Source organism: Malus domestica, chromosome 06, assembly GCF_042453785.1.
Source record: "Malus domestica chromosome 06, GDT2T_hap1".
NCBI classification, from domain to species: Eukaryota; Viridiplantae; Streptophyta; class Magnoliopsida; order Rosales; family Rosaceae; genus Malus; species Malus domestica.
The window spans coordinates 20258250-20275625 of record NC_091666.1 but is presented as its reverse complement, the minus strand read 5'-3'; the positions used below and the strand labels follow the sequence as shown (position 1 = coordinate 20275625).

Genomic DNA, 17376 nt, shown 5'->3' with positions numbered 1-17376 from the left:
TATTCCCATCTCTACCTAGCACGAGGCTTTTTGGGAGCTCATTGGCTTCGGCTTCCATCGGAACTCCGAAGTTAAGCGAGTTCGCGCGAGAGCAATCCCATGATGGGTGACCCATTGGGAAGTTCTCGCGTGAGTTTCCAGAAACAAAACCATGAGGGCGTGGTCGGGGCCCAAAGCGGACAATATCGTGCTACGGTGGAATCGAGCCCGGGATGTGGTGGCGGCCTAGGCCGGGATGTAACAATTTGGTATCAGAGCCAATCCCTAGCCGGAAGTGTGCCGACGAGGACGTCGGGCCTCTAAGGGAGGTGGATTGTAACATCCCACATCGCCTAGGGGAGTGGATCCTGTAAGCTTTATATGTATATTCTCATCTCTACCTAGCATTAGGCATTTTGGGAGCTCACTGGCTTCGGGTTCCATTGAAACTCCAAAGTTAAGTGAGTTCGCGCGAGAGCAATCCCACGATAGGTGACCCATTGGGAAATTCTCGTGTAAGTTCCCAAAAACTAAACTATGAAGGCGTGGTCGGGGCCCAAAGCGGACAATATTGTGCTACGATGGAATCGAGCCTGGAATGTGGTGGGAGCCCGGGCCGGGACGTGACACCTAAACTTGGGTGAGTACCACCACTATCATATTGTACACATGCATACCTATAAATTTTTCTACCTTTTACCTCAATGGCCTAGATTTAAAGTGAAGCAATAAGTGATGTGATGTATAACAAGAAATGTAGTATTTAAAGGAAAAAAAAAGATAAGATAAATGATGAAATTTTTAACGAGGATTAATATAAATGGCAAAATAGCAAGATTTTAATTTTTGTGGTATTTGCGCACATCTCTATCAATTTAAATGGTCCTTGACAATTTTTTTCTCAAAAAAAAATTTTGAGGTAGTTTACATTCAGATTAATTGAAAATCAGCTCTACAAGCAAACCTTGAAAAATTCGGAATTTTAGCATAAATTATTTTTGAAAAGAACTAAAGTGGTCAACATTCCACGCCTCCAATGAATTCAAAAACCACAAACCCTTATTAAATTTTGCATCTGCAAGTTTATAGTAATTATTGAAATTCGCTTTGTTATTGTAATAGAATAGAAAATCTCATAGCATTATTAGGTGATACACATTCAATTTATACAAATGAATGAATTAACAAAGTTAAACACATTATTAACAAACGATCACACGCGCATGAGTGATAGAAAAACCGTCCACAAATTACCTACATTCGCGGGCCAGACGGTTATCCCTAGCACAACTCCAAAAAGGAAAAGGAAATAAAAATCTAAGAAAAATGTAATGAATCTTGAAATTACTATTTAAGCAAAAAGAAAAGAGAAATTGTACTTAGTATTTGACCACTTTGTCAAAAGAGGAGTTTACCGCATGCCCCTGTAATTACTCTCTCTGTCCTCTTTTCTTTTCCTTTTCTTTTCCTTTTCTTTTTTACTTTAGTTCTGGAACCTACTGTGGGCCTTTGGAAATCTAGCAGTAACTCAGGAAATTTACCGGACCATCACTGCACAGTAGCCGACTTTTCTGAACACCTATATATATTTCAGTCGTATCTCTCTCAACTTTTGTCCGAATTTATTTCTTTTTGTTGCAGAAAGCTCTCAAAGTCTCTCCAGCCTCTCTCTCTCTCTCTCTCTCTCTCTCTCTCTCACCCCAAAAAGCCCGACTGAACCACAAAAAATGTCTTCCCCAAGCAAACGCCGTGAGATGGATTTGATGAAACTGTATAATTTCTCTTATTTGTATAAATATTTTTACTTTTTTATTTTTTTTCTAATTTTGATTATTTAATTTCTCGTTTGTTCTATTTTGTTTTGGTTGGTATGAACCAGGATGATGAGTGATTACAAGGTGGAGATGATCAATGACGGCATGCAAGAGTTTTATGTGGATTTCAAAGGCCCCAAAGAGAGTAAATCATTCGAACCCATAACATGGTTTTTTTATTTCGTTTTTTTTTAATCTTTGTGTTTTCTTACTTAAATTTCAGCTAATTTTGGTGATATTTTTGGTGGGTTTTATCCATTTTATATAAAGATGTGTTCTTTTGTTTTGATCATGTGCAAGTTTTTCTGGGTTTTGGATTTATCTCTATTTTTTTATGTTATCTCTGAATTATTATAGTGGTAGGAATTTACTTAAAATTATCTGAATTTGTGATTTGGCCATGGATTAAGGTGATTTTAAAATTGTATCAATTTAGATTAGGATGTGATTTTAGAATTTCGACATAGATTTCACTTTATTGCTTGTGCATTTTCGACATAGATTTCGCTTTACTGCTGTGCATTAGTGGGCTGCAAGATTATTGTTTAGTGTTTTTCTTTAACAGGAAGGAGTTTATATGTACTTTTGCTTCTCGGTAATATGGATATTGAATGAAAGGTGGGATTTTTTCTTTTCTTTTTCCCCTTTTTGAACGGAATGTGGCAGGTCCGTATCAAGGAGGTGTCTGGAGGATAAGGGTGGAGTTACCGGATGCTTATCCTTACAAATCTCCTTCTATCGGCTTTGTCAACAAAATTTACCACCCAAATGTTGATGAAATGTGAGTGGGAAGATGCTTAAAATTCAGTACTTTGGCTTTGTTTTAGTTGTATTTTACTTTCTTGTAAATTACGGAATTGTTTGTAAAACTTGAACATAGTGCAAAGCTTGTACTTAAGTCTGGCTAATGGTGCTTTTTTGAGTTCCAGGTCGGGATCAGTTTGTTTAGATGTTATCAACCAAACTTGGAGCCCCATGTTTGGTAGGCCTATACATGTTTTCTTGTACCTGTAAAATTGATACAGTTTATCTGGAGACCAAGACATTTTACTTTTATTTGTACCATGTAGTTATACTTTTATAACTAGTTTTGCTACCTTGACGAGACGAGGATTTACCTCTTTTCTTTCTTAACTATGTTCAGACCTGGTTAATGTGTTTGAAGTGTTTCTGCCTCAACTTCTTTTGTATCCCAACCCATCGGATCCATTGAATGGAGAGGCTGCTGCTTTGATGATGCGCGATCGCACTGCTTATGATCAAAGAGTAAAAGGTAGTAATGCAGCTTTTGTAAATTGAGTATATATTGGTTGTATCTTATATGGGTTTCCTGACATACTTGAACTTCCTTTTAGTCTTCTTTTCATTGTTCACGTATACTGCCTTGCTGTAGGAGCCATAGAATTTTGAAATCTTAACCCGACAGTATTTGAGAAAGTGTTTGAAGGTCCTGAACCTGTGATCTTTAAATATATAGTTTTTGTTGTTGGTTTAGTTGAACATTTAAATTGGTATAAAGTGTTATGAAATTTAACTCTTGGTAGTCGAATTAGGTGGAAAAGATTTGAGGCTTCAAGGTCTACTTGAGTTCCAAATCAATGTGAAGTTCAAGGCTTGGGGGGTGGGTGGCCTTATAATCTAGCTTTTTAACGACTCCAGATGTCAAATGACACCGCTAGTACTTTGTCCGAAGCTTTCAATTCCTTTGAATATTAAGTCATGTGCAACTAGTAAAGTTTAGCTATATTAAGTGTAGGCTTTTGAAACTGCTATGCCTCACATGTATTTTCTACTTTGGAAATCAGACATTACCGTCCATTCTATAGTTACAGTTAAATGGATTAGAGGAGTTTCCCCAAGGGATTAAGGGTACAATCCATAACTACGCCTAATAGGAAAATGCATTGGAAAGATTTTGGGAAAATTGTAATTCAATTCTGTCAGTACAGAGGGTGATGAGGTCGCAGCCCCAAATATAATTCATAGTATCACTGCTTTCAACATCTACGTAAACTGGACCAATGGCCTGACCCTATTTCACCGCATCATTCTGTTTAGGATCATTGTTTGTCGATGTTTTGCTGATTATTCTTTGAAATTTACAGAGTATTGTGAGAAATATGCAAAGGCAGAAGACGTAGGGGGTGCCCCAGAGGAGCATTCAAGTGATGAGGAGCTGAGCGAAGATGAGTATGACTCCGGGGATGATGCAGTCGCAGGCCAAGCCGATCCGTAGGTATATAACGCTGGCCAAATTAATCGTCTGTTGTACATTATGTTCTGCTTCTAAATGGAAATTAAACCGAAAAAAAAACTAGGGGCTCGTGGAAAAATCCCTGCCCTTGTTTCATTGCTGTTCGTGGAGGTTGTGTAAATTAATCGACTATGATTTATTGTTTTGGATATTCATTTACTGTTGGTAGTGGAAGGGGTTATATTCTACTCTCCATGTGCATCATTATACATATGCGACCGGTACGTTCTGGTCTCTTGTGCTTGAATTCTCTGCATAAACACCAATAATAGAAAGAAAAGTACCGCTAGATCAATCTGGCGAGTATTTGAACTTGGAGCTCTTCCAATATTCGGAAGAAAAATATCACTAGATGAAGAGTGAGTTGGATGTGAACACTGAACTATGAACATAGATTCCAGCGATGAATTAGAAACTTAACACATGGGACTTGAAAATGTTGTGGACTAGTGGTAATTCAATTTAGGTTGAGGAATGCTTGGCTCCTTAAGGTTGAGGAGTTCCTCTTCAAAAACACTTTGTGGTCGATTCACAAAATTTCGTGCATATGATTGAAATTGTTTATATTATAAATCACTTTGTAAATATCATCTGTGAAAAAATCAATTGAAAATAAAGGTCGTTTGGTTAAATTAGCTATAGCAAATAGACGGTTCAAAGTGGCTGCCAAATCCAACCGTTTGTTTTTATAAAAGATGAATAAATAATCTCATATGTTATTTATTTGTTGCAGAGATGATATTTATAGAGTGATTTATAATATGAATATTTCTGATCATAAACATTGACTCGGTCACAAAGTATTGTGACGAGGAACTCCTTTTCATCTATTGAGGAGCTAATTTAATTCCATTCTAATTTCCATGAAATGGAGTGAGTGAACTCCTCTAATCTCGACTAAGGGTGTATTGTATATAGAGTTTGATGGATTTTACTTGACTCTCAAATCTAAGTGTATTCAATATAGACTTTTAAGGAGTCAACAAAAGTCACCATGTATTGAACAAAGATTTTTTATGACTTCTAAAAAGTCTATAGAAATCTTGTGGTATTCATTTATGATTTTTTACGAGTCTACAAAAATTCAGGTGTTTTCAAAATTCACTTGCTTTAAAGGATTTTATTTTAAAAAGCAATGGATTCTATGGACTTTGAGTGTTTTTTGTCAAAGCAAATCCAACTTTTCTTTTAGGATTTCATTTTTTTCAATTCTATGTTAATATACTCCACCACCTACCATAATGCAATGACTATCATTATCACGACTTACACCACCACCCTACCCTATGACCATCTCTTCCAACCCCACAGCCACCACTCCCACCGTAATCATTTCGATGAGCATCATCAACACGCCTACTATGACGCCCAACTAAAACATCATCACCATGACCGCCACCTCTACCACGACCATCGCCACTGCCCCCATCCCTACTCCTCTACCACTCGAGCATCACCCCGCCACCACAATCAGCACCATCGTTGCCACCAGCACCTCATAAGACCACTTTGTCATGGTCATGATCACCATTTCAATAATGAAAATTAAAAAAATAATAATACTTAATAATAAATTGGTAATTAAAAATTCTATGACAATCCACAGGATTCTAGCATTGCACTCTCTAGAATTGTGCAAAAGTTTGTCATTTAACTCATTTCTTTCCTACAAACATATATCATTAAAAGTCTAAAGTTTTATGAATATGTGAAAGTCTACTAAATCCGTGAAATTCTATCAATTTAAAAACTAAACATAAGAGAGAAGTTGAAGAGAAAAACTGTATCGACGAAGGCAATAAAAAACAAATCAGTTTTGTATAACATACATACAAAAAAAGTAGGTCGATTAATTACACCCTTCCTTCCCTAAAAAATTTTCAACTATAATGTGAGGCAAAAACACAATGCCCCTGTGACATTAGATCAAATTTAACATTTAATATTGAAAATGACCCTCATACAACCGATTAGCCCTTATAGCTCAGTGGTAGAGCGTCAGTCTTGTAAACTGAAGGTCCGTAGTTCGATCCTGCGTGAGGGCAATTTTTTCCTCTTTTCCGTTCTTTATTTTTAATTAAATTTTTTATTTATTATTAAAATCATTGTTGTTGATATTCTTATTTTCTCCTTAAATTTTCCAGATTATAATGTTTTGGAGGAAAGTGCAGAAGAAGGTGTCACGTCAAAACTGTTACGTAAAAAGTACACTTTCGAACCGGGTCCCACTTGTAGCAGTCAATCATACGCTCTGACTGAGAAGATGCAGGTGATGGACGGATGGATTGCTGACAACTACGCATAACTTGTCTCATCCAGAAAAAAGTAAAAGTAAAAATAAAAATACAGATAGGATATTATAGTGTCAGCCTTTGACAAAAATTGTTCGTTTCTTACATATTGCCAGACCATTTATTTCTGTTTCGACAAAAAATAAACTAATTGTTCACCGACAAATATATGAACTAAATTCTTGTCCTTACGATTCCAATTTTTCCTGACTGTTTTGAGAGCGGAAATAACACTCATTATTTTGTTAAAGTCGGAAACTTAAGGTGGAAAAAAAGTTGCAAGTTGGATACAAACGACATATGGAAGAGAGATTCAATTACGAAACTTGAGACGTAAATGTAAACGATCTGCGTCGCTTTGAACCATTTTGTTTTTATAATGAAGTAACGCAACACTAATGATAAGAGCAGCGAAAGACAAGTATGGTCAGATACAACTATATTGCATCCTTTCATAATCTAAAACTTGTCGCTTCTAAATTACTCTAATTAATGTGGAGGGTCGAACTTAGTGCGAAGGAACGAGAACACGGCCTTAACGAACTGGAGTTACCCACGAATTCCGTATAGCAACACCGTAAAAGAATAGCGATTGACCTGAGTAAAATGGAGATGAGTGTTTCCAGCAAGTCATCATCCAACAATCCGTGAAAAACTCCGAAGGTGCGTTGCAGTTTTTACTTACAATATGGAATCTCTTTCTATGGGAATGGGGTATGCAACTGTTTTATTTCAGACTCTGTATAAATGCTACAATAAAATCTGCTTCCAAAAAACTATGGGATCTATGGTGAAGTATGAATACGAACATTTGCAAGAAGCCTGGTGATTTTGCCAAGAGTTTCACGAGCAGCTACGGTGTCTTGGTGATCTTCACCACAAATTGAAGTTCTGATAAAAAGCGCCTTCCTAATTAGATCATCTGCTATGTCGAATTGTCCCCCTCTTAGCATCAGCTTTGCCCTAGTTTCCAGCACTGTGGCTCTTGATAGCGCGAGCTCCTGCCAAAGGTAAGGATTCAGCTGAGCATTAGTCTGGATCGGCCTCCAACAAAGAGATTTATCGAGCCACTTCTCGACTGGGGTTACGAACGCTTGGTCTGCTGCTTCCAGGGCGTTGGTGCATAGGCGGAGGAGTTCTAGGGCAGCATTGCAACGAGAGAATGTTATGAAGGTCCGGATGGCAAGAGGCAACACCACTTCCTTGACAAGGTACAGCAGGTCCGACACCTTAAGTTCAACGACTGCAGGGTCATGGCTGAATCCAAATATCAAGAAACAGGCTGCCCAGATATGTTCCGAGTGTTGAGATATCGATCCATGAGTGATGACAGCTTGAACCATCGCTTGTGCAACTCTGGTCACTACTCTCATGCGAGCATAAAGCTTGACGAGTTCATGGAAATGGATATGGTCTTGTTTGGTGCTGCTTCTAGCAATGTTAAACCTTAACAACAGGGAAGTCGCATCTGCTTCTGATTTTTTGGTGTATGATGAAGTAAAGCCACAAGTTAGAGAATTCATCAGCTTTCTCCATAACCACGTCCCTTGATGCTTTTCTGGTATTTTGTGAGCAGCTTGGGCCAACAAAGAAACTGGAATTGCGGCCGGTGCAAACCAAGTACTTGCCTGGACCATTCTCGTTGCCAAGCTCCTTGGACCATCTGCATGATCAAAAATTGAAAAACACACCTCGAAGAGTTGCAGAAGGAAAGTATGCCGCCTCAACGAATTAGTCTCCCTGCAACTCCATGAAAATTCTTTTAAGGGCATTCTACTAGTTGTCTCCAACAGCTTACTTGGAAGTATGGGCAGCTCGGACAATATTGCACCTACAATAGAAAGTCCCAAGGTGGAGCGTCCCACTTTCTCCTCAATAGCCCGTAAAGCATCCAATTCTTCATTTTCTGTGTATTCTTTTACACTACCCCGCATAAGCGACATTGCCTCAGCCCCGGATAAGAATGAGAGTTTCAAGGGCTCCAAATTCATCACAGAAGGAAGGCATGTGGATATTATTATGTGTGTATCACCGCCAAAACGGGGAAGAAGATCCATTACAAGTTTATGATCCCACCAATCCTTTTCACTTTCTAAGTTATCAATCACTACCAAAAATGGCATGTTTCTCATGAGTTCTCTGCGTACTCTAGCTATGGCTGCATCTTCCTGTTCTTCAAAGCTTTTGATTCTGTTTTTGTCAAAGCAATTTTCAACCCCTACATCAACTTCTAGAAATGACCAGAGATTCAAATAGTTTTGCCTAATATACCTACTCTCCCCTCCTATCCATAAAACCATCTTGTACCTCTGGTGATGTCTGTAAGCAAATTCGAGAAGAAGTTCCGTCTTGCCAATTCCCGAGTCCCCAGACACACAAGCAATCCCCTTTCCATACACAACCTTCATTGATCTTTTCCTCCTTGAATATCTTCCACCACTTTTTGGCTTTGATTGTCTTTGAGGATTTTCTGTGCTTTGCAACTCAATCTCTTTCTCTGATTCCTTCCACACAACTGGTTCTTTTCCCTTTCTGCTTCCACTCTCCAGTTTTCGTTCCCTTCGCCTTTCGTCAAATGAACTGCTCCTACCCCACCCAATTGTCAAGTTCTTTCGTCTAGGCCTAGCCTTAAGCTCAAAATAATCTCTTTCTGCGTCTCCACTGACATTGCCAAAAAGTATGAATTCCAGCTCAGACAGTTCCTTCTTCCTGCCAACGAAGTTCTCATTTCGAGGGAAAGGGAACTCCTCTTTATCCACCACCTCTCTCCACTTCTTTAACCGATCTACAACACTTCTCCTCCCTAATCTAATTGCTAATAATGTGACAGCCCTTAATATACAATCTCTCCAGTTACCATCCTGAGCCTCCAATTTCCACTCATCCACCCGAGAGAGGCTATGAAGAGCTTCTTTCCACTCCTTCTCAAGCCCTCCATACAAAATCCATAATTCTCCCCCATGTTTTTCCCACAGCTCTCCTCTCTTCTCAACGATATCCCTGACAAGGCAATCACCTGGACTCAAATCATAGAATATTGGGACCAAGTTCTTCTTGCTAGCGAAAAATCGCAGTTCCTCGATGGTGTATGGATTTCGGAATGACTTCCTTGTTAAGATGACAATCCCAAAAGAAGAAACATCCATGGCCCTCTCAACAATTCCATGTTTGCAGGAGTTCCTACATCGAGCTCTATCAGATACAAAGCAACTCATCCCCTGAACTTCCAACTCAACTCGGAGCCAATTAGCAAACCTCAGCAAAGAAGGTTTACGGCCATGCAAACCTATGAAAATATCACAGCTCCTCAGTCTGTTAGATGTCATTGAAGCTGGACCTGTTGTATATGAGGCTCCATAGTTTCTCCCATGCTTTCTCTGCCTCTCTTTTTGCCCAGAATAATCATATGCCCGGGCATGGCTCTGACAAGATAGAATACTGTTAGAAATGGCTGTTGAGGAAGACACGCGATCAAACTTCTCAAAATCGCCTGAAACTGATGCAGCTGGGGCCGGTGATAAGTTTGCCAATTTATATCTGATGTTTGATAGAGATTCAAGGTCTGGAATTCCAGAGCTGGAACTAAGGGGGTCTGTACTTAAAACCATGCTGTCACATGGAGCATCGGACCTCGTTGATTCAGATAGTTGACAAGAAGGCGATCTTGGGGAAAAGAAAGGCGACTGATTTGCTGAAAAGAATGCCGAAGATGAGGTTGAAATATTCCTCGAAGTTGTAGCCGGTAAGGAACAGAACCTGGAGCTATCATCTCCCATATCCATAACCACAAACTTTCCCACTTTCCCAATGACTCACATTGAGCGCAGTCGCATAAGATGTAAAACACCACTCTGAAATGGAAGGCACATCTTCAATCAGTTGTAGAATTCCAAATCCATCTTTCCAAATTAATCGGGTTTAGCAGTCGAGAAACTAAGAAAAGCATCCTAGAACACTATAAGAACAGTATACGTATTCCGATATTCGACAGCAACAGACAAATGGAACTACCAAAGTTCACTCTTCAAACAACTAGGAAAAGGACTAGGATAGCAGTATATATGCCTTAACACAGCAAAACAACGTTGTTCGTGTTCGGAACCAAGAGAGAAAAACACAAGAAACACATTCAAGCGATACAGTAGAGGATATATAGCTCCAATGGATTCCAAAAATATATAGGCACACAAGAAAAATAATGGCAGCCGAAAACTTAGACAAATTTTAAATTTATGCTTCCAAACAACCCATTTGAAATTTGAAACAAACCCACTTACTGAAATCGAAGAAACGAAATTTTAACAACACTGAAAAAAGATGGTATTTTGAAGCAATACAGATCCAATGCAACACTTAAATACAAAAAAGAATAACACAGAAATCAATAGAAAATGATAAAACTTAAAAATTCAGATATGAACACTTACCATGATTCAAATCTAGAACAAGGAGGCAAAGAATCCATCTTTTGTCCTCAAATCGAAGAACCCAGTTGGCTGAAATGAATGAGGACCCCAAAAAAGTCCAAATTTGAGCAACCCAAATCTCTGAAAAATATACACAATGAAGTTTAAACCAGTGGTGTAGAGAGAGAAAGCAGAGGCGTAGAGAGAGAAAGGAAGACTGAAACATGGAAATATATAATTGCCCAAAAGGCCAAAACATGGAAAGGGAAAGTATCTTTAGGCCAAAGGTCAAGACTTTTCACTCGGAAGAGAAAGTTTTGACAAAATGCAATCACTGTGACCGTGGGATTGAAATAATTGACACTTAAGATATATACCATTTCCAGACACACCATTTTTTTCAAATTTTCATCCCAAAAATTTGAAGTTAAGAACAAAGTGAAAATTTTCATAAGAAAAATGAATGCTGGGTATTGGGTTTGGTTTTACCTCTTCGAAGATTTAAAAAAAAATTGAAAAATCTGAGAGCCTTTCGTTCTTTCTTCTGACTCTGCAACTGTTCGACTCGCTCCTTTCAATGCCTAACTAAACTCTCTCTCTCTCTAGTTTTGTTTCTCTCTCTAAAAGTCACTGGGTGTCTGAGGTACTGAGGAAGTGGTCTGAAGGGAATGAACACCGTTGGAGTGAGGAAAAGATATGGGGCCCAGAAGAAGAGATCTGATGAGATATGCATGGTAGGCTCCATGCTCCCCCGTTTTCTTGCTGTGAAAATTTTATCAGAGAAATCCACTCTGTTTTGGGGTTTCGGATTCACATTTGTAGCTTTTCGTTTTAAAAGGTTTTTTTTTTTTTAGACAACCTTTGTATGAATTTCTCTATTTAGATGTTTAAAATTGTATAGGATTTTTTTATTTTTTTTCAAGGTTTTGATATGGGATCTAGTGTCTGGACGCTTGACTCAAGTCAATTTAATTCAAAGATATTTTAGTTGTAAAACTATACTCGATGAGTTTCTAAAATACTGTTAAGGTTTTACAGTTTAAAATCTCAGTATTTAACGCACCAAATTGAAAGAGCTTTGATTAGCATGAAAGTGGATAAGATTTGGTTATTTTGTTCGTTAACAATTAAATTGTTCCGTTAGTTTTGATCTTGCCACTATTATAAAATCAGGTCATTTGACCGAGAACAAGCTAATTTTAGACTATTTACATGCTTTTGCAACAAGATTGAAATACTGTTTATATGTTTTTATGTTTAAGGTTTCAGATGGCACTATGAGTCTTGGACATTTGGCGGAAGTTGATTTGATTCGAAGAGATTTTAGTTGTGAAATTCATGGGTTAAGAGACACTCTCTTAATTTTACAACCAAAACCCTAATTTTTTTAGCGTTGATGAACTCGAATGAGGCTTTTATAAATTTGTTTGTTAACACTTAACTTGTTCTGTTAAGTACGTATAATTTTTTCACTAATGTAAAACCAGTCAACTGACCAAATAGTAAGCTCATAAAAACATAATTAACTCAAACTAATTATACAATAGTTGTTATAATGAAGTAATTGAATGTATCAAGAAGATTTAGCATAACCAAAAAGTGATGTGTGGAAAAAGAAAATAATAAGAAAATGTAGAACAATACTATATGATTCTAAAAGAAATAAAATGCAATAAGTAAAGCTAAAATACTTTCGATGTGGATGATATTTTGAAATAATGTTTTTTTTTTTGATAAAGGACAGAATTGTACTAATAATTAAATACGAATAGAAACATTTGCATCTTCTGCTAGAACATTAAACAAAAATTCAGGTCCTAACTCATTCCAACCATAACTCCCTCCATGCTTAAGAACGTACGTCGTCACCGTATGGGTTGCAAGATTGCATTGTCGAAGGGTAAAGATAAACTTCATCGATTGGAATGACTGCATCATATTCCAAATATCAACTAAATAGACCTCCATCAACACATCAGATTGAATCTCCTTATTTAACATTTGAACCAATCCTTTTGAATTAGACTCCACCTCCAATACCTCCCCGGACGCATGAAATCCCCTTAAAACACACATCTCCAGCCCATGTCTTAGCATAATGTACTTTAGAGTCACTTAAAAGAATTTAATATGGATGATATGAGAACTATTATTGACATTTCAAAAATCTCATTTGGCACTCCTTACAAGTGTATTTTTCTTTCTAAATATAGAAAGTTTGTAGTGCTAAATGAGAATTTTGGAATGCTAATAACAATTCCCGATGATATTTTGAAATAATAAAAGGTCACCTGTTATGGTTTAGGGGTATTTATATTCACTTGTAAATGAGAAGTCTTAGATTTGATTCTTATTGTTTGTACCATACTTGACCAATCCCGAAACTACCGAGCACCGGCCAACGCTATACTGTCAAGGACCCAGAAGAGTTCCCCTCCGACCAGGAGGCCAATCACTACTCGACACGTGTCAAGATTAGAAGCCAATCAGAGCGCAGCACGTGTCGACATCAAGAACCAATCATAACATGACACATGTCAATGTGACAAAGCTACAAGTTTTTCTATAAATAGGGGTCATTCCCCCACAATATGGCCTAATGCCATTTTGTGTTAAATCATTCACAAGAACTCACTAAATTGAGAGCTTGATCCTTTGTACTTGTGTAAGCCCTTCACTACTAATAAGAACTCCTCTACTCCGTGGACGTAGCTAATCTGGGTGAACCACGTACATCCTGTGTTTGCTTCTCTGTCTCTATTCATTTACGTACTTATCCTCACTAGTGACGGAAGCAACCAAGCGAAAGTCACAAAACCTGACACTTTCTGTTGTACCAAAGTCTTCGCTGATTTTGTGCATCAACATTTGGCGCCGTCTATGGGAAACGACACTTATTCCTACTCTCTTCAGCTGTGTCAAGCTGGTTTCTATCATTCGTACACTTTCTTTTGATCAGGCATCCCTCTCCAGCATGGGAAGCGAAGGAAGCCACAGCACACAGAATGACACCCCCCTTGCACATAGTGCGAAACAACGAAAGAATGAAGGAAAACGAGTTCTTCTTCAAGCTAAAGTCGATGACTTGGAAGCTCAGAACAACAAGATAGCAATGAGGAATGAGGTCCTCCAGGAGCAATATGAGAAGCTCTTCGAGACACTTCACGAAGCTAGGCAAGCTCAGACACGCGAGCTTGTTGCCCCCGTGGAAGTCAACCATCAACTGGGTGCCCTCCAACATGGAGGGTCACATGCATTCGACATAGATATCCCTGATAGGGAACAAATTACCCCTCGATTTGATAATCAACATGAGGCTTCTCTTAACCCAGTTGCTTCGACCCGAACCATGAGAAGCGGAGGGAGACACCTCTTTGCTGAAGGGGCAGAAGGATCGAAAGCCGTCTTTCGCGATTGTCGGGATTTCCTGAAGCAACGTCGAGAGAATTCCATCCATATAAGCTCAAAGATCAATGACCCAAGGATTTCTGAGAGACTCGGTCCCCTGCCACGGCCCGAGCCGGCCACCAACTTGGGGAAGGGGCAACAAGTCCTAGAGAGACATGAGGGTACAGGGGACTCAGAGGTGTTCCGACAGACATACCCTGGAAGCCAGTACAGCGAGTCCAGGGAAAAATCACATGCCCTTGATCAAACTTTCCTAATTCCAAGAGGAGATGGAGATTTACGAAAGAAAGCTCCAGTGGCACATAACTCCGCTCAGGACCCCCTTGTCCTACAACTTCTTGAGGAAGTAAACAAGTTGAAGGCTGAACGTCAGGCTGAAATACCTGACTGGAACCAACCCAGGCCTGGCCCTCTTACAAGGAGGATCCTCAACACCCCCCTTCAAGCAAAGACAAAGTAGAAGCTTGGCTTGCAACTTTATATTGGAAAAGAGGACCCGATTGAGCACCTTAACCTCTTTGAGTCCACCATGGCATACCGGATGCACACCGACGAAGAGCGATGTCTTCTCTTCCCCTCCACCCTCTCTGGCGGAGCTCTAAATTGGTATTGTCGTCTTACACCTGAGACGGTAGACTCATTTGAGGAATTGAGGAAACTATTTGTTTCCCAACACATTTTCCAAACCGATCGCTTGCACTCTGCAGATGACCTGTACACTATCCGCCAGAAGCCAGACGAGTCATTACGTATGTATGTTGGCCGCTTCAGCCATGAATACTCCCGGTGTGCCGAGGCAGACGACAAGACTGCCCTCAAAGCCTTCACGGCAGGCCTACGTGATTGTTTCTTTAAATACATGATCAATGCCAATACTTGGAAGACTTACTCTGAGGTGATGGCGCAGGCTTATAACCATGCCTCCGCCGAGGCAAAGACATATCAGGAGAAACCCCCTCACCCAACGCCATGGAGGAAGAACTAGCAATAGCTAAAGTTCGACGGTTGGGAAGATCATCCAATGTTTCTCTAGTACAGGACTCTAACAAAGACCCTGAAGACTCCGACATTGCAGACTCAGACTTAGAGCTAAAGCTAGAAGAGCCCTCATCACTAGAACTTCCAGGCTCTGACATCTACAATAAGAAGAAACAAATTCTATCACTACATGCATGATCAAAACATAAGGAAGTTCCTATATTACCCACAGGAAGATGGTGCAAAGCGATGCCGGAACCCTTCTCAATCAGAAAGCAATCCGTCTTCCACAGTCACTACAAAACAAGCAAATGAAGACCGTGTCAAGCGCCAAAAAAAAAAAAAAAAAAAAAAAAAAAAAACAGCTTCATTAAAAAAGCTTCACCCGAAAAGCTTCACCTCCAAAACTTCACCCAAAAAGCTTCATCCAAAAAGTTTCACCCAAAAAGCTTCACCTAAAAAAGCTTCACCCAAAAAAAAAACTTCACCTCCAAAAAGCTTCACCCACAAAGCTTCACCTAAACAGCTTCATCCAAAAAGCTTCACCCGAAAAGCTTCACCTCCAAAGCTTCACCTAAACAGCTTCATCCAAAAAGCTTCACCCGAAAAGCTTCACCTCCAAAACTTCACCCAAAAAGCTTCATCCAAAAAGTTTCACCCAAAAAGCTTCACCTAAAAAAGCTTCACCCAAAAAAAAAACTTCACCTCCAAAAAGCTTCACCCAAACAGCTTCACCTAAAAAAGCTTCACCCACAAAGCTTCACCTAAACAGCTTCATCCAAAAAGCTTCACCCGAAAAGCTTCACCTCCAAAACTTCACCCAAAAAGCTTCATCCAAAAAGTTTCACCCAAAAAGCTTCACCTAAAAAAGCTTCACCAAAAAAAAACTTCACCTCCGAAAAGCTTCACTTAAAAAAGCTTCACCTACAAAGCTTCACCTAAAAAAGCTTCACCTACAAAGCTTCACCTAAAAAAGCTTAACCTACAAAGCTTCAACACAAAACCTTGCTCCAAATAAACAAATTTTGTTCACAAAACCCAAGATGCCCTTGAACTTGTACAAAAACACTTGGGTAAACATAAACATTTTTTGTTTTACACCCACAAGGGCCCAAAATTTTCCTTCTTATTTATTCACTTATATATGTTCCCAAACATATTATAATAGATCCAACAACAAGCCAAAGTCCCAAGTTTCATAATGGACAAAAGTACAAGCAATTCATCAATAATGAAGGTGCTACAAAACTTGGAATCTGCCCCAAAATAGAAATCCAACCCAAGAGACTTTTTCTCTCTCTCCCTCTTCCGCCTCCTTTCATCTATCAAATTTCTGCAACCTCTGCTCTTCTCCAATGGAGCTGAATTTTGGATAACCTATAGTTTTTGAGCATATGAACAACTTTCAAGAAGGAACCATTTCTGTTTGAGCGACGAAAATTAAAGTGTTGAAGCTCCAAACATGACAGTCGGATTCTTGCAGATTTCGAAGCTGCTGTGATGTTTCGAAGATCTGGAAATATTTAACCATTAGTTAATTCTGAATTTTTGATATGTTATGAAAGAGACGATGAGGAACAACTTCAATGAAGAAAGCATGCTGATCTGAACAATAGAAAATGGAGTTTCGAAGCTCACAACAAATCTGACGGGTTGACAGAAAAATAATAACCAGTCATTCATCATACCTGAATTTCTTGAGTTATACAGCTCCGAGGGATCTCAAATTTGGATATGTTGTAGTTCACAAGCTGAGGAACAACTTCAATGAAGAAAGCATGCTGATCTGAGCAAGAGAAAATAGAGTTTCAAAGCTCACAACAAATCTGACGGGTTGACAGAAAAATCATAACCAGTCATTCATCATACCTGCATTTCTTGAGTTATACAGCTCCGAGGGATCTCAATTTTGGATATGTTGTAGTTCACAAGTTAAGGAACAACTTCGATGAAGAAAGTATGTTGATCTGAGCAAGAGAAAATGGAGTTTCGAAGCTCACAACAAGTCTGACAGGTTGACAGAAAAATGATGAACAGTCACTCATCATACCTGAATTTCTGGATTTGTACTACTCCGATGGATCTCAAATTTGGATATGTTGTAGCTGACAAGGTGAGGAACAACTTCGATGAAGAAAGTATGTTGAGATGAACAAGACAAAATGGAGTTTAGAAGCTCACAACAAGTCTGACGGGTTAACAGAAAATTGATGAACAGTTACTCATCATACCTGAATTTCTGGAGT

The 17376-nt window shown here is 38.9% G+C and overlaps 2 protein-coding genes, 1 long non-coding RNA gene and 1 other non-coding gene across 4 annotated transcripts; 2 read left to right on the top strand and 2 right to left on the bottom strand.

The window, feature by feature from the left end:
* The first annotated feature begins 1458 nt into the window (after nucleotides 1-1458).
* Nucleotides 1459-4235, top strand: LOC114825653 (ubiquitin-conjugating enzyme E2-23 kDa-like). The gene is made up of 6 exons (XM_029104682.2): nucleotides 1459-1750; nucleotides 1859-1938; nucleotides 2460-2574; nucleotides 2723-2775; nucleotides 2938-3066; nucleotides 3899-4235. Exons 1-6 carry the CDS (start codon nucleotides 1707-1709, stop codon nucleotides 4027-4029), a joined length of 552 nt encoding a protein of 183 aa, XP_028960515.1. The 5' UTR covers nucleotides 1459-1706; the 3' UTR covers nucleotides 4030-4235.
* A 1785-nt stretch (nucleotides 4236-6020) lies between these two features.
* TRNAT-UGU (transfer RNA threonine (anticodon UGU)) lies at nucleotides 6021-6092 on the top strand. Its single transcript has one exon. It is a non-coding gene; the product is annotated as a tRNA-Thr (tRNA).
* Nucleotides 6093-6930: 838 nt separating this feature from the next.
* On the bottom strand, nucleotides 6931-11426 carry LOC103424409 (uncharacterized). The gene is made up of 3 exons (XM_008362491.4): nucleotides 11234-11426; nucleotides 10766-10885; nucleotides 6931-10189 (listed from the first exon to the last, which is right to left on the bottom strand). The coding sequence occupies exon 3, from the start codon at nucleotides 10118-10120 to the stop codon at nucleotides 7124-7126; it is 2997 nt and encodes a 998-aa protein (XP_008360713.2). The 5' UTR covers nucleotides 10121-10189; nucleotides 10766-10885; nucleotides 11234-11426; the 3' UTR covers nucleotides 6931-7123.
* A 5086-nt stretch (nucleotides 11427-16512) lies between these two features.
* On the bottom strand, nucleotides 16513-17165 carry LOC139196694 (uncharacterized). The gene is made up of 3 exons (XR_011581790.1): nucleotides 17000-17165; nucleotides 16819-16916; nucleotides 16513-16643 (listed from the first exon to the last, which is right to left on the bottom strand). It is a non-coding gene; the product is annotated as an uncharacterized lncRNA (long non-coding RNA).
* Between the last annotated feature and the right edge of the window lie 211 nt (nucleotides 17166-17376).

Bases quoted from the DNA above. Each gene is read 5' to 3' on its own strand.
- LOC114825653 (XM_029104682.2), top strand. From the start codon at position 1,707: ATGTCTTCCCCAAGCAAACGCCGTGAGATGGATTTGATGAAACT. The intron at 1,939-2,459 runs GTAAATCATTCG...GGAATGTGGCAG, and splicing joins TTTCAAAGGCCCCAAAGAGA to GTCCGTATCAAGGAGGTGTC. The intron at 2,776-2,937 runs GTAGGCCTATAC...AACTATGTTCAG, and splicing joins AACTTGGAGCCCCATGTTTG to ACCTGGTTAATGTGTTTGAA.
- LOC103424409 (XM_008362491.4), bottom strand. From the start codon at position 10,120: ATGGATATGGGAGATGATAGCTCCAGGTTCTGTTCCTTACCGGCTACA.